Here is a 17,214-nt window from a genome sequence, read left to right on the forward strand (position 1 = left end):
ACTATGAAAAATAGCACCATTAAACCTACCATTCCATGACCACTATGAAAAATAGCACCATTAAGCCTACCATTCCACGACCATTATGAGAAATAGAACCATTAAACCTACCATTCCACGACCATTATGAGAAATAGAACCATTAAACCCACCATTCCATGACCACTATGAAAAATAGCACCATTAAACCTACCATTCCATGACCACTATGAAAAATAGCACCATTAAGCCTACCATTCCACGACCATTATGAGAAATAGCACCATTAAACCTACCATTCCACGACCATTATGAGAAATAGAACCATTAAACCCACCATTCCATGACCACTATGAAAAATAGCACCATTAAATCTACCATTCCATGACCACTGTGAGAAATAGCACCATTAAACCCACCATTCCATGACCACTGTGAGAAATAGCACCATTAAACCCACCATTCCATGACCACTGTGAAAAATAGAACCATTAAACCCACCATTCCATGACCACTGTGACAAATAGCACCATTAAATCCACCATTCCATGACCACTGTGAGAAATAGCACCATTAAACCCACCATTCCATGACCACTGTGAAAAATAGCACCATTAAACCTACCATTCCATGACCACTGTGAGAAATAGCACCATTAAACCTACCATTCCATGACCACTGTGAGAAATAGCACCATTAAACCCACCATTCCATGACCACTATGAAAAATAGCACCATTAAGCCTACCATTCCACGACCATTATGAGAAATAGAACCATCAAACCCACCATTCCATGACCACTATGAAAAATAGCACCATTAAACCTACCATTCCATGACCACTATGAAAAATAGCACCATTAAGCCTACCATTCCACGACCATTATGAGAAATAGAACCATTAAACCTACCATTCCACGACCATTATGAGAAATAGCACCATTAAACCCACCATTCCATGACCACTATGAAAAATAGCACCATTAAACCTACCATTCCATGACCACTATGAAAAATAGCACCATTAAGCCTACCATTCCATGACCACTATGAGAAATAGCACCATTAAACCTACCATTCCACGACCATTATGAGAAATAGAACCATTAAACCCACCATTCCATGACCACTATGAAAAATAGCACCATTAAATCTACCATTCCATGACCACTGTGAGAAATAGCACCATTAAACCCACCATTCCATGACCACTGTGAGAAATAGCACCATTAAACCCACCATTCCATGACCACTGTGAAAAATAGAACCATTAAACCCACCATTCCATGACCACTGTGAGAAATAGCACCATTAAACCCACCATTCCATGACCACTGTGAGAAATAACACCATTAAACCCACCATTCCATGACCACTGTGAAAAATAGCACCATTAAACCTACCATTCCATGACCACTGTGAGAAATAGCACCATTAAACCTACCATTCCATGACCACTGTGAGAAATAGCACCATTAAACCTACCATTCCATGACCACTGTGAGAAATAGCACCATTAAACCCACCATTCCATGACCACTGTGAAAAATAGGACCATTAAGCCTACCATTCCATGACCACTGTGAGAAATAGCACCATTAAACCTACCATTCCATGACCACTGTGAGAAATAGCACCATTAAACCCACCATTCCATGACCACTGTGAGAAATATCACCATTAAACCCACCATTCCATGACCACTGTGACAAATAGCACCATTAAACCCACCATTCCATGACCACTGTGAGAAATAGCACCATTAAACCCACCATTCCATGACCACTATGAGAAATAGCACCATTAAACCTACCATTCCATGACCACTGTGAAAAATAGCACCATTAAACCTACCATTCCATGACCACTGTGAAAAATAGCACCATTAAACCTACCATTCCATGACCACTGTGAAAAATAGAACCATTAAACCCACCATTCCATGACCACTGTGAAAAATAGCACCATTAAACCCACCATTCCATGACCACTGTGAGAAATAGCACCATTAAACCCACCATTCCATGACCACTGTGAAAAATAGAACCATTAAACCTACCATTCCATGACCACTGTGAAAAATAGCACCATTAAACCTACCATTCCATGACCACTATGAAAAATAGCACCATTAAGCCTACCATTCCATGACCACTATGAGAAATAGCACCATTAAACCTACCATTCCATGACCACTGTGAAAAATAGCACCATTAAACCTACCATTCCATGACCACTGTGAAAAATAGCACCATTAAACCTACCATTCCATGACCACTGTGAAAAATAGAACCATTAAACCCACCATTCCATGACCACTGTGAAAAATAGCACCATTAAACCCACCATTCCATGACCACTGTGAGAAATAGCACCATTAAACCCACCATTCCATGACCACTGTGAAAAATAGAACCATTAAACCTACCATTCCATGACCACTGTGAAAAATAGCACCATTAAACCTACCATTCCATGACCACTATGAAAAATAGCACCATTAAGCCTACCATTCCATGACCACTATGAGAAATAGCACCATTAAACCCACCATTCCATGACCACTATGAAAAATAGCACCATTAAACCTACCATTCCATGACCATTATGAGAAATAGCACCATTAAACCTACCATTCCACGACCATTATGAGAAATAGAACCATTAAACCTACCATTCCATGATCACTAGCACACTTTATTGTCATGAAAGAGAAGATATTGGACAAACTAAGTCCTATCTGATTCTCTATTCAATTTGGATTTCACCTGGCCAATGACACACCTGGCCAATGACAGTGTATCCTTGCCCATATGGAGTTTATCATGGTATCAACCTGGCTGAAAAAGACACCATTTATCTTGACCTCTGATATAAGTCCTGCCCTTCTCCAGTCAGCAGGCAATAATTCTGATCAGTATCACTCATGAAACCCCCAGTTTTCATTGCTAAGAAAATGTACCATTCATAGGTAATCAGATATTGGTATAATTCCTGTTTACTTTGGACATTTCATCTCAAGGTCATCTACAGGACCCAGTGCGAGCTCTGAGTGAAGTGGTATTCAGGAAGACCAAGCCATTGAATTGAGGGAGACCATGGCTCATTTTACCTTCACAAGAGGGAAAGACATGGAGATTTTACATATCAGACTAAACCCACACCAATGAATTTGCTTCACCTATCAGTTCATGAAGTTGCTACAAACATTGCTCTAACTGTAATTACTGTGGGATGGAGGTCTGATTACACCTCTCCATTTTATCAGAGATCTTTATTTTAAATAGGCTCAATTCATTCTGGAGGAACCTTTTCCCATGGTGCTAAAGGTTGTTGTTGTTGTGAGGCTTAACGCCATTTTTCAGCACACGATAGGCTATGCATGGTGGCCAGTATTAATGGTGGAGGAAGAACTCAGGAAAACCGCGGGAAGAACCACCGACCCACAAAAAGCTACTGGCAAGCTTTCTCACATACCCACATTGGCCTAATCCTAGACTTGAACCCACGCAGACATAGGTGAGATGGTAGTGATCTGTAATGGAGAGCGCTTTAGACCACTCAGCCACTCGGGGCCTCCAGGTGCTAAAGGTTACCTTCTATGTTGTTTGACCGCATCATAAAGATGTGGTTTGATGACTTCTGCTTGATAACTTTTTTTCTTTTGAAGCTGCTTCCCGACATATGTAGACTATTTTCCAGTCAGGTCATCTAGAAACTGTCTCAAATACCTTAGGGGATGGGAGATGGTCTTTCTGGCGTAAGGGGATTTATCTCCCTCCATCTCTTACCTATCCACCTAAGATGATTTGATTGGGTATTTGAAGAAAGATGTTGCTACAGTAATACCTAATCGCAACTGTTATGATAAACATACAAACTTCCAGCCTCCTTGCAGTTACATCTATATAGAGAGCATGCCTTACTCTCCAGTAGTAACTGATGATTTCACAGGATTTAGCACCAATTTTTGTATCTAGGGGAAATCACTCTAACTGCCACCTAGTTGGGCAGATAACTTTTATCTTTTTAGCTGGAAGTTTTATCCTAGGAGTGCTGGATTTGCAAGGTAGTTCTCCAAAAGTATTGTGATTTGGTAAATATTATTAAACAAACATTTTACTATCAAACATGGGTTTCTCATTCTTCAAAATTTGGTAAATTCAGAGTTATTCCAATAGGATTCTTTTCATTTAGGTGTAATGTGCCATAGCTATTTTCAGAATTTTCCGATTCTTTAAATGAAATTCTTTTTTATGCTGTATATACAGCATCCAAAGCATCCGATTTATCAGATTGTTCTAACAACAGCATTGTTGGTACAGGCACAGAAGTGTATACCATTCAGCTCAGAAGCTTTATTTTTCTAAACAGGATATGAGAACAGACAATTGTGGGAGAAATTGAGGGCATTAAAACTGAGACTGGGAGAATCTTATCCTGGGACAGGAGGTTAAAACTGAGGTCTGATCAGAGTTGGAATTAAAATATGGAGGCCTTTAAAACTGAGGTCTGGTCAAAGTTGGAATTAAGATATGGAGGCCGTTAAAATTGAGGTCTGGTCAAAGTTGTAATTAAGATGTGGAGGCCTTTAAAACTGAGGTCTGGTCAAAGTTGGAATTAAGATGTGGAGGCCTTTAAAATTGAGGTCTGGTCAAAGTTGGAATTAAGATGTGGAGGCCTTTAAAACTGAGGTCTGGTCAAAGTTGGAATTAAGATGTGGAGGCCTTTAAAATCGAGGTCTGGTCAAAGATGGAATTAAGATGTGGAGGCCTTTAAAATTAAGGTCTGGTTGAAGGTCAAGGTCATTATTGCTCAAAGAAAAATGCGTTTTGCAAAATAGCTTGTGCTCTAGATTAGATTTCCAAACCAAACTTTGATGGCATGCACTTGGCGTAATAAAGAAATATATTCCTGGGTTAAAGGTAATGATAATTATAAGTATCATAAGAAAATAATAGTGTCTGTACAGTATATACAGCAAATTACAAATAATAGGTTTCCTTAAATGTTTAGACAACACCCTATAGATAATTAAACATGTAAACGTTTCTTGATTTTCATAAAAAGTAGCTCTGTTTTCACAGATGGGAGAAGGACGGTCAGGTCAGCAGGGAGGTAAGACAATTTAAATTATGAATTTTAGTCTGCTTACTTGTAAATTATAATTATAAATATAGTTAAATGATGGTTTGTCTTATTGATTTACATCTAAATTGCTATTATAATAGAAGTTAATGGTTTGGTCGTAGTGATTTGTATGTAAAATAAAGTTGTAGTTAATTGATGGTTTTGTCATGCTAATTTATATGCAAATAATTTGTAACTATTGATAATCGATGGTTCGGCTCTTCTCATTTACATTTAATTTTATCAAAATTTTATTTTTTGGCTGTACTGATTTCCATGTGAATTATAACTATAATTGTTGTTAATCGATGATTCGGCTCATCTCATTTACATTTAATTTTTATCAAATTTGTTTGGGGGTCTGTACTGATTTCCTTGTGAATTATAACTATAATTGTTGTTAATCGATGGTTTGGGTCTTCTCATTTACATTTAATTTTTGTCAAAATTTTATTGATTTTTTGGCTGCGCTGATTTACATGTGAATTATAACTATAATTGTTGTTAATTGATGGTTTGGCCCTATTGATTTACATGTAAAATTTAGTTTTTCTTGTAGTTAATTGATGCTGTTTTCCCTACTGATTTACATATAAAATGTACTTTGAATTAACTGATGGTTTGCCACTATTGATTTACATGTCAACTGTAATTATACTTGTAGTTTATTGATGTTGTTTTCCCTACTGATTTACATATAAAATGTACTTTGAGTTAATTGATGGTTTGCCATGACTGATTTACATGGGAACTGTAATTATACTTGTAGTTAATTGATGTTGTTTTCCCTACTGATTTACATATAAAATGTACTTTGAGTTAATTGATGTTTTTTCCCTACTGATTTACATATAAAATGTACTTTGAGTTAATTGATGTTTTTTCCCTACTGATTTACATATAAAATGTACTTTGAGTTAATTGATGTTTTTTCCCTACTGATTTACAAATAAAATGTACTTTGAGTTAATTGATGTTTTTTCCCTACTGATTTACCTATCAAATGTACTTTGAGTTAATTGATGTTTTTCCCTACTGATTTACATATAAAATGTACTTTGAGTTAATTGATGTTTTTTCCCTACTGATTTACAGATAAAATGTACTTTGAGTTAATTGATGGTTTGGTGATATTAATTTCTTACATTCTATCCTAAACATTATGCTTATATTTGTAGTGATGTAACTTGTGATGGCCCAAATTTTGTTATATTGAATGCATATTTATGTATTGGTGTTGTGCAATATTTTAGAGCTTTAACAATTACGCTTGTGGTGGCCTGTTTTTATTTAGAATGAAGGCATGACTGTATTGATGGATCAAATAGGATGGCATACAAGATTATATGGAACTTGTAAGATATATAAAGGATAATGTTTCATTTGTTCAACTCTAAATTTGCAACAAACATTTAAGCAAAACCAGAGTGCATTCCTTACACATGAGGTGTAGTAGGCAGCTCCTGAGTGTATTCCTTATATATCAGATATAAGATGTACACAGTACCCTACCACATTGCTTAATGGTAAGATGTACACAGTACCCTACCACATTGCTTAATGGTAAGATGTACACAGTACCCTACTACATTGCTTAATGGTAAGATGTACACAGTACCCTACTACATTGCTTAATGGCAAGATGTACACAGTACCCTACTACATTGCTTAATGGCAAGATGTACACAGTACCCTACTACATTGCTTAATGGTAAGATGTACACAGTACCCTACTACATTGCTTAATGGCAAGATGTACACAATACCCTACTACATTGCTTAATGGCAAGATGTACACAATACCCTACTACATTGCTTAATGGCAAGATGTACACAATACCCTACTACATTGCTTAATGGTAAGATGTACACAGTACCCTACTACATTGCTTAATGGTAAGATGTAGACAGTACCCTACTACATTGCTTAATGGTAAGATGTACACAGTACCCAAGTACATTTCTTAATGGTAAGATGTAGACAGTACCGGTACATAGCTTAATAATAAGCTGTAGGTAGTACCTGAGTACAGTTCTTACATGCCAGATGTAGGCAATATCCTAGTACATTCTGCACCCATCAGGTATAGGCGATACCTGAGTTAATTCCTTATGCAGCAGGTTTTGACAATAACCGAGTACATCTGAGATTATTCCTTACACATCAGGAGTAGGCCACATCTGAGTACATTCTTTATGCAGCCGGTGTGGGCAATACCTGAGTACATCTAAGAATAATCCTTTTGCGTCAGGTGTAGGCAATACCTGAGTATGTGCCTTACACATCAGGTGAAGTCAGTACCTGAGTACTTTCTTTATGCAGCAGGTTTAGACAATACCTGAGTGCATCTGAGAATATTCCTTATGCATAAGGTGTAGGCAATACCTGAGTACATTCCTTATGCAATATCTGAGAACAACTGAGAATATTAATTATACATCAGTTGTTGGTGGTACCCATTTGTATTGTTTATACAATACCCTAGTACATTGTCATACTTTTATCACAGTCTGATTAAATGCTTTATTTGCAGGTGTGGGAGAAGGCAGGTGCCCAGGGATTATTAGGAGTTAACACACCAGCTGAAGTTGGAGGTGTTGGGGGTGATATGTTGTCCACAGCTATAACATGGGAAGAACAGTAAGCACATGTCAAGAGATAACTTAGCAGTAATGAGATGTCATATTTAAATCATTTGAAAAAGAGATAAATAGAAGTTCATTTCTTTTATACAGTATATGTATACATATAGAAAATATGTGTAGTATGTATGCTGTACCAGTGACATACCACAAGATGTAAAAAAATTTCATTGAAAGGAAATAAGGCTTGCCGAGTTTCCTTTTAATGAAAAATTTATACGAGTTGTATATCATTGAAACAGCATACATACTATATATATATTTTATTTATATCAGTACAAATACACATATTTGCCTTTTGAACAGAGCTAAGACTGACTACGGGCAACTGTGTATTGACTGAGTGAATGAAACTCACATCTTTGCTGAGTGTGTCAGCTACAAAAAGTAGTTTGTGCTTTTTGTGGCTTTTCACAATCACCGTTGCATATTGATAAGTTGATTGTTTTCTATTTTGAGTTTTTACTTTTATTCACATTGATTAAATCAGTATAGGACACACTGATGATTTATATATGAAGGATGGTTTTAATGAAGAAAGTAGAGCTCAACAAACACATAGATTCTTGAACACTGAATGCTCAGCCATTTATGTACAGGGGCATGGAAATTAGTGTGAAATAGAAACTAAACAAAATGACGAACCAACAAGAGATTAAAATATTTTAATATATTTACAGTTGATCTAAGTCATTTTTTTGCTTTAATTAACATTACTACCAACCATAACATTGTTTATGTCTCTCTCTCCCTTTGATTGGTTCGACTTAACATTTACCATCACTCTTCATAGGTCCAGTGATATCATGGTATGGTCATCTTTTCATGAATTTTTGCCCGTATCTTGCTATGATGGTCAACAGAGAGAGAGAGAGAGAAGGGGGGGGGGGCAGCCTTTGGACATTTTCATATTTAATTAATTATAATCAATTTTTAGAACCTTATTATAGGTTTTAGAAACAACAGCAAAGCATTAAATATATTACATATGTGTGCCCTGTAACCAAGATATTTACCTTATTGTGTCAACAGGCATTTGTAACTATGTATCATTGATTATGTAAACACTGTAGATTGATCCCAAGCAGGTGTACACATACCATAACAATGAATCATTCTTGTTAGTTACTTGGTGCCAGTTCAGTTTCAAGGTTTTCATCCAGCCCAAATTCTTTTTCTCTTTCACTCCAGATTTCCACATATTTTGTCCCTTGTGCATGAGAAAGGAGTGGGAAACAAAAAAAAAAGTATTGTGATTAAATTGTGTACCATGTTAAATTCATTTAGAAAACGGGGATTGTTATTACTTTCTATCATTATTTTCATAGTTGATCTATAGGAATAGAACTGACTGCACACAGTTCCAAGAATGTTTATATACAGTGTGACCCCGCTATAACACGGTAGTTGGGAGCCATAGAACCCGACCGTGTTATATACCAAACTGTGTTATATGCAACCAAGTCAGTTAGCTGAAAAAAATGTACCCCCAAAATAAATGGTGTGTGTGGGGGGTGGGTAATAAAATGCAGGTGGTAAAATACATGCTTCGTCAGCACAGTTACCTTCTTAAATTGATGCATATTAAATGAGAAATGCACCTGTAGTGAAAACAGAGAAGACATATATAATAGTTTACTTTATGTAGAGAACCACGAATTGGTACATATACGTGAATACTGTTTATATACATGTCTGATGTATAGCATGAATAGTATCAACACAGTGTACTCACCTGCGAACCTCGTCATATACATTGAATCCACAATACAAGTGATTCCATCGAAAATATGCACACACAGCTTTAAAATATTCATTAATTTTGTAACAGGTCATATTGGTCTGAATTCAGTGGAAAAACATGGCACAGTCACGTAACGAATGACAAAGCACATTTACTTTAAAGTACGTTCCAAGTCAGTAAAAGTTAGTTTGCGTTTTAGCCGCCATTGGTAGCATTCTTAAGCATAAACTTTTTCCCTACAAAAAGGAAACTTTCACAGCACAGTTAACATGTTCCAGTCACGTTGGAAAATGCAAAAATCCATCAGATTCCATCACTTTTATTTAAGTTTGGTACTGACTTCCTTTGAAGAAAAGTTCTTTGCTGTTATTGAAAGAATGTAGTCGGCTTTCTTTGATGAAGGGTGCATGTGCTATTGAAGTCACCGCTAAAAGACAGCTTTGGAGAACCAAATGAATGCTCAATTCTTATTGTGGCGGCAACATCAAATAATTGTATTGCATGATTGAGACTGGTATTTTTTCCATTTGCTGAGTATGTTTTCATAACAGTTGGTGCTTCAAAGGTAATCTGTTTCCTTTGAAATTTCAGCAAACTATTTTATCTGGGTACATTTTCAAAAAGGAATTGGCTGTCGTTTAGACTATTATAGTTACTGTCCCTCCATACCTATTGAATAAACCAATAGGTAAGATGTATTTTTTTTTACATTTGTGGTAGCAGCGTGATGCTGCCTTCCAAGCATGCGTCTGAAAATTAACAAATGGTCAACTGATGATAGAGACGCAGGTGTTCTGATGATAGGGATTATTACAGAAAATGTGAGTGTTCTGAAGGATTTAATTTTGAGCGAAAAGAAGAGGAATTTTACTTACCATCCACGTACAAATGTCACTCTTTGTAAATATATTAATTACTAGCGAGCGGCCAAAAATCCGATGAAAGATAGATTGCGAAACAATGCCTCGTCCGGTTGATCACCGTTACCAGAAATGTCAACAACAAAAAAGCGGATATTTCAGAACATACAGAACTCATACTAAATGTCAAGATAAGCGGATTATGATATAACAGTGCATTGTTTAGATGGTTTGTCAGTATGGACAAAGAATTTGTTTATGTAACAATAGATAAATTTCAGTGCATTTTATATCCAGTTTGCGGCTTCTTTTCATGGAGCCTCTGAATTTCTGCACTCCAAACCAATGGTTGTATATAAAAGTTTAAACAGCCAACAATGTCACCAATACATAAAAAAGCCACATGTATGATTTGCAGCCAATAAGGAAAAACAATCCAAGTTTGCGACATTGGAGAAGACCTACGCGATCCCAGAATAAACTTTTTATGCGTTTTTTTTCTTCTTCTTACTTTTAAGAACAAAAAAATACTTTTTCGTGTACGAGAAAAATACATATAAAATTTCAGGAGCCAAGCCACGTTCGTCTTGTATTATTCATACGTGATCTCTTCCCCAAAATGATAAGCAACTTTTTACGTTTTTTTTGTACTTTTTTAAGATTTTTTTGTGCACAATAAAAATACATGTATATGAAATTTTGGGAGCCATGCCTTAACATGGCACAATCTAAATCAAATCACTACTGTCCTAGGTGAAATTGAGATCTGATTTTTATCAGATGGAAGCTTTGTTAAAAGTAAGATTCTAAACCTGTCGTGCTTCAAGAAAACACAATTTTCAGTAATCTTTAAAAATAACTTTAAAAGTAAAAAATAAAAAAATTTCAGTCTATGCCTGTTACATGTAGTATGTATAAACGGTAATCTGTAATGATTGGAACTGATGTAAAACAATCCCTTGGGCAGTTTAAATAGCTGCAGCGATTAAAAGAAAAGAGGTCAAAGTTTCACATTAACCGGTGACAATAGAAATTGGGGTGAGGAGACTATTGACCCCACCCCCATGCCCTAATGTGCGAGCGCCCATGGGATGTGCCATTTCTCCCTGTGATACTCCTTATTATTGCCCCAGGACAAGCCCCTTTTTCATATCCTGGTCCTGCTCTGGCCAAATTGCAAAATATCTAAAGTTTTGTTTTAAGTACACAAACAATAAAGCCAGTGTGACTAATGAACAGTAATCCTTATCCTTGCATTTATCTTGTGAAAAGGACTGCCCTTCTGACATACATCAAAGAAACCATGTTCAACAGTGTGTTTATTGATTGACAAATAAACGATGCCTATTTTGTTGTAACTTACAATGCCTAGAACCTCATTTTAACAGTTCAAATCTGCGGTCACAAGTTACCTTACATATGACAACTGTTTTTCTCACATTTTATGCCCCACCTTTTTTCCTCAGGCATAAGTCTTAATGCATGTAACACTGTTTACTGAATAAAATATTTATTCTGAATTAGTTCTTTAGGAGGACATATACTGCATGGTATATTTTCTTTTATTCCTTCTTTTAATTTAATCATGGTAATTAAACTTTTACATATATGGTAGAGGAATGTCAGGTGTTAACTGGCTGAGTTTCTTTAGCGTAAATAGAGATTTGAGTTTGTTTGCAGAGCAAATTTCACAGCATTCACAGTGATCATTCATTTAAGCTAATTGATGGAGATTTTATTCTTTTAATATTGTTTTACTATAGTATTGTTGTAGTTATTTAAAAAATCTGAAAGTTATGTGAATAATGTTTAATCTTAACATTTTATTTACTGAAGAAAAAACTGTCATGTAATATTAATTATTTTGTCCAGTGCTTGATTTAGATGTGTGTGTGTGTGATTTGGATTTTTAACGTAGCTTTAACAATTTTTCAGTCATATCGCTATGATGTCTGCAGTGTGGCAGTTTAGACATAGTGAGGCCCTAAGCTATGGGAAGCTGAAGAGGCCCTATATGGTATAAAATAAAATTGAGAGGCCCCTTCAGCATGAACGGTGTTTGGTGGTGGCAAGTGGGGCAACCACCCCAGGCCCCACTCTTAAGGGGGCCTGTGCTTTAGGCCTAAGGTCATCCTTATGATTTTGTCAAGCTATATTCTCTGCCAGATCGCGAAAGTTGATGTAGTCTACACATAATCAGTGTTTGCAGTAGCATACCAATCAAGATAACAATACTCTGGCCCCGTGCGATCATGGTCGGCCCCACATACTCCTAATGCCGTCTCTGCCCTTCAGACTGTGAGGCCCTAAGCTGTAGCTTGTTTAGCTTATGCCAAAATCTGGCACTGATTTCATTACTGCAATGTTCACAACTGATAGAATATGGCTTATGTGGATTGCATACATTATATCTATTTATGTTTGGTTTTTTTTCTTTTCTTCTTCTTCTGAGAAATGAAAATTGACAGACATAATGCAATAATGGGGACTTCACTGCGAAAAATTGGGAGATATGAGATCGGGAGGTAGATGAGAAAATACCCCCAAAATCGGGAGGTTTTTCTCCCGACTTGAGAGTTTACGGGTATGAACTGTCTGGACGTGTGTAATTTCATTCATAGCTTGAGTTTATTTAAGTCATCAACTCTGGGCCTGTGCCTAAAAAAATTCTTTGAGCACTGACCATTACAGTACATAAACTATTATATCAGACAGCAGATTCATCTTTTGACTGTGCAACCCAAATCTGGTCTCCTCCTGTCTGTCTCGCTCGCCATGTTTATGTTTGTATTCGAGGACTGGCTAATATTGCGTCATGGGACCACATGATCTGGCGTCTCATCAAAACTCTGAAAAACTCGACAATTTACGGAATGGTGGTATCTTCCACGCAATATAATCACTACCCACTTGTGATATTTTTAATTTATAAACATTACAGTCGAAATAAAATCTGTAAAGAATTACATATGTAAAAGGAAATGTCTGATTTCTGGTCTCCTTTAAGACCAGTTTTTGGCCTGCAGACTGGACTATTTCAGGCTGTATGTTATATATAGGAACTACTTATGACCAGTTTTTGGCCAGCAGACTGGACTGTTTCAGGCCATTTTTGAGCCTACAGTCAATACTATTGCAGGCTGTAAGTTATGTACATGAACTGTGTTAGGCCAGTTCTAGCTCACATTCTATGTTATATACAAGATGTAAATTAATTGTATAAACTTTATCAAATGAGGATTTTGTCTAAAGACTACTATTTCAGGCTGTAAGTTATATACATGAACTGTTTCAAGCCATTTTGTTATACACAGAACATATGGCATATAATATTATGTTTGTCAGTTTGTCCGTGTCTCAGTTTCATATATGTAAGTTTGTCCATGTCTCAGTTTCATCTCTATCAGTTTGTCCATGTCTCAGTTTCATCTCTATCAGTTTGTCCATTTCTCAATTTCATATCTGTAAATTTGTCCAACTCTCAATGTCATATCTGTCAGTTTGTCCATCTCTCAGTTTCATATCTGTCAGTTTGTCCATCTCTCAGTTTCATATCTGTCAGTTTGTCCATCATTCATTTTCATATCTATCAGTTTGTCCAACTCTCAATGTCATATCTGTCAGTTTGTCCATCTCTCAACTTCTTATCTGTCAGTTTGTCCATCATTCATTTTCATAAGATTCTATCAGTTTGTCCATCTCTCAATTTCATATCTATCAGTATGTCCATCTCTCAATTTCATATCTTTCAGTTTGTCCATCTCTCAATGTCATATCTATCAGTTTGTCCATCTCTTAATTTCATATCTGCATAATATTTCAAGTTGTCCACCAATGTGAGTTACCAAATTTTATGGATGCCTTGCACTTGGACTAAGGATGAAAACCTGTTAATTTTGAGTTCAAGAATTCAAAATTGTATCTGCTTAATAACTTCCCTATCCGTAGTTGGTCAAATATCATGGTTGCTGAAGGAAAATAGTTTCCATGCAATAACTCCAGTTGATATAGGCCAATTGTTATTATTCCCATGCTGTAAAAACTACTCAATTCACATGTGTTTAATGATTTTTATTCCTTTTTCAGTCCATAATTTGCTGTTCATCAGTGAATCCTATTTTAGAAAGTTCCACTCCTTTCAGACATCGTTTTTATATCAGGAAATAAAGCAAATGTTATTGGTGTGTTAGATTTTAGAAAAGTGTTTGACATGGTCACACTATTAAATGTTCCCCATGGTATACCAGTGTTAGGGATCAGCTTCGCACTGCTAAAAGAGACCGCCGTAAAGCTGAGAGGCTCAGGCTTTCCACCAGACTCACTATTCATAAGCAGATCTATGAAGTTGCTAAGAAGAATGTCACAGATATAGTCCATGCAGCGAAATCAGCCCACTACACTACTAAGATCATGGAAAGTTCCAGCTGCAAAGAGCTCTTCGAGATTACTAACAAGCTAATGTCAAGGAACAAATCAACACCACTTCCAACTACCTTCTCTCCAGTCGACCTTCCGGACATGTTTGCAAATTTTTTCTGTGACAAAGTACAAACCATTAGAGATAAGCTTGACACCACAATTTCAATTGACTTGTCGTCACCATACAGTTGGGATACAGAATTTGAGCAGCAACCATTAGCAGCATTTTGAACCTGTCTCTATGGATTTCGTACATACAGTCGTGATGAAGAGTGCACCAAAGTCATGTGAACTTGATCCAATTCCAACATCGCTGCTGCTTGAGTGCTTGGATCCAGTATTGTCTTCACTAACTGATGTTATTAATACCCCTCTCTCTCTCTATCTCTCTCTCTCTCATCTGGGGAATTCCCATCATTTTTCAAAACTGCCATTGTAAAGCCTCTGCTGAAGAAACCAACATTAGACCATAACGATTTAAAGAACTACCGCCCAGTTTCTAATCTCCCATTCATTTAAAACATCTTAGAAAAGGTTGTTCTATCCCAGCTTGTATCTCTTCTAAATTGAGGTAGTCTTTTTAACAATGTACAATCTGCATATCGCCCTTGCCACAGTACTGAAACAACTCCTCTAAAAGTAGTTAATGACATTCTCTCTGCATTGGATATTGGAAAGATATCGGAAAGATTACAGTCCTCACCCTCCTTGATTTGTCTGCATCATTTGACAAAATAGACCATGATATATTACTTCACCGTCTCTAGCATGTGTATGGCATTCATGATACAGCCTTACTGTGGTTCAAGTCCTACTTGGTCAACAGGACACAAATTGTATCTGCAAATGGAATACACTCCAGCCCAGTTGATCTATGTTGTGGTGTTCCACAGGGGTCTGTTCTTGGACCTGTTCTCTTCATTCTGTACACTCGGTCACTCTCAAGTGTCATACATCATCATCCAGTATCTCACCAATTGTACGCTGATGACACCCAAACATACAAATCTAGCCACCCAACTGAAGTTGATGCTACCATCCAAGGTGTAGAGAGGTGCATTTCTGATGTGAAATCATGGATGACTTGTAACAAGCTGCAGATGAATGATGATAAAACTGAGGCCATTCTGATCACAACACAAAGACTTTCTCACTCACATCCTTTACCTCAAACAATAAATATCAGCAACGCCAACATTAAATTCACACAATCAGTACGAAACCTAGGTGTTACTCTGGACAGTACTTTCACATTGCACCAACATGTCATGAACAGATATGCAAGGCTGCATATCTTGAGCTGATACGCATCAGCTCCATTCGCAAATATCTTTCAGTTGATGCCACTAAAACACTTGTGTGTTCATTAGTACTTTCTAGACTGGACTATTGTAACTCAATTCTGTCTGGTTCATCTCAATATCTACTCGAGAAACTTAAAAAGTTCAAAACATAGCTGCTCGGATCATACTTAGAGTACCACGATCAGAGCACACCTCCCCGCTGCTCTGTACCCTACAATGGCTATCCATTCGATCCAGAATTAAACACAAAATTTTTTCTCTGTGCTACATTTCACTGTCGGACTCTAGTCCAACATACCTATCTGACCTCACCCATGTGTACACACCAGCAAGATACTTATGCTCCTCTTCTGACAATCGTATACTCATTATTCCAAGTATGAAAATAAAGTCATATGGACAGAATTCTTTTGCATACCAGGGCCCAGCAATGTGGAATGAATTGCCCACTGAACTTAGACACAAAGACACACTGATCACATTCAAGAGGGCTCCCAAAACTCACTTATTTCGACAGCAAGAACAAACTTAAAGACCTAATAATGTTTCCTACCTGAAATATTCTCAGCATGTTTTTTATTTTTTTAAAATGTTTTTCTAATTTCATGTTGTTTGTTCTTATAATAATATTATTATGTTTCTTATCTTATAGGTGTTGTCTAAAGTTGTAAAGTGCTTAGAGCTAAAGATTAGGCGCTATACAAGGTCCTCATTATTATTATTATTCTACTTTGTTAATTAGGAATGTATGGATGCTCAAATTTAAAACTTTTTATTTTGCATTTAAGTATTAAATGTCAAACCATTTGGCTGAATTGCATTTTAAACCACTGTCCAGTGTTATTACACGAGTTTTGCAAAGGTCAATTTTAGGACAACTTTTATTGCTACTGTTTATTCAATATGACTGAAAAATTGTTAAAGCTACATTAAAAATCCAAATCACACACACACACACAAATTAAAATAAAACAGGGTTTTACAAATTGCCACTACTCTGAAGAAAAGAAGAATGCAGAAGGATATATTTGTTTTTGTGAATGTCACTAACATCAATATGTTAGTCATGAAAAACTGATAGGAGTCACAGAGGATGACACCTTATCATAGAATAAACAATCTACTCTTGATGACA

The 17,214-nt window shown here is 36.4% G+C and overlaps 1 protein-coding gene across 1 annotated transcript in view; it reads left to right on the forward strand.

Moving 5' to 3' along the window:
- LOC149792117 (long-chain specific acyl-CoA dehydrogenase, mitochondrial-like) overlaps positions 1-17,214 on the forward strand; it is an 84,018-nt gene that overhangs the window by 12,577 nt on the left and 54,227 nt on the right. Inside the window, exons 3-4 of the mRNA XM_089970640.1 lie at positions 5,067-5,097; positions 7,644-7,750. Of these exons, the coding sequence (XP_089826766.1) occupies positions 5,067-5,097; positions 7,644-7,750 (138 nt within the window). The remainder of the gene's footprint in view (positions 1-5,066; positions 5,098-7,643; positions 7,751-17,214) is intronic.

Source organism: Sinohyriopsis cumingii, chromosome 9 (genome assembly GCF_028554795.1).
Source record: "Sinohyriopsis cumingii isolate HCF-2022 chromosome 9, ASM2855479v2, whole genome shotgun sequence".
Lineage (NCBI taxonomy): Eukaryota > Metazoa > Mollusca > Bivalvia > Unionida > Unionidae > Sinohyriopsis > Sinohyriopsis cumingii.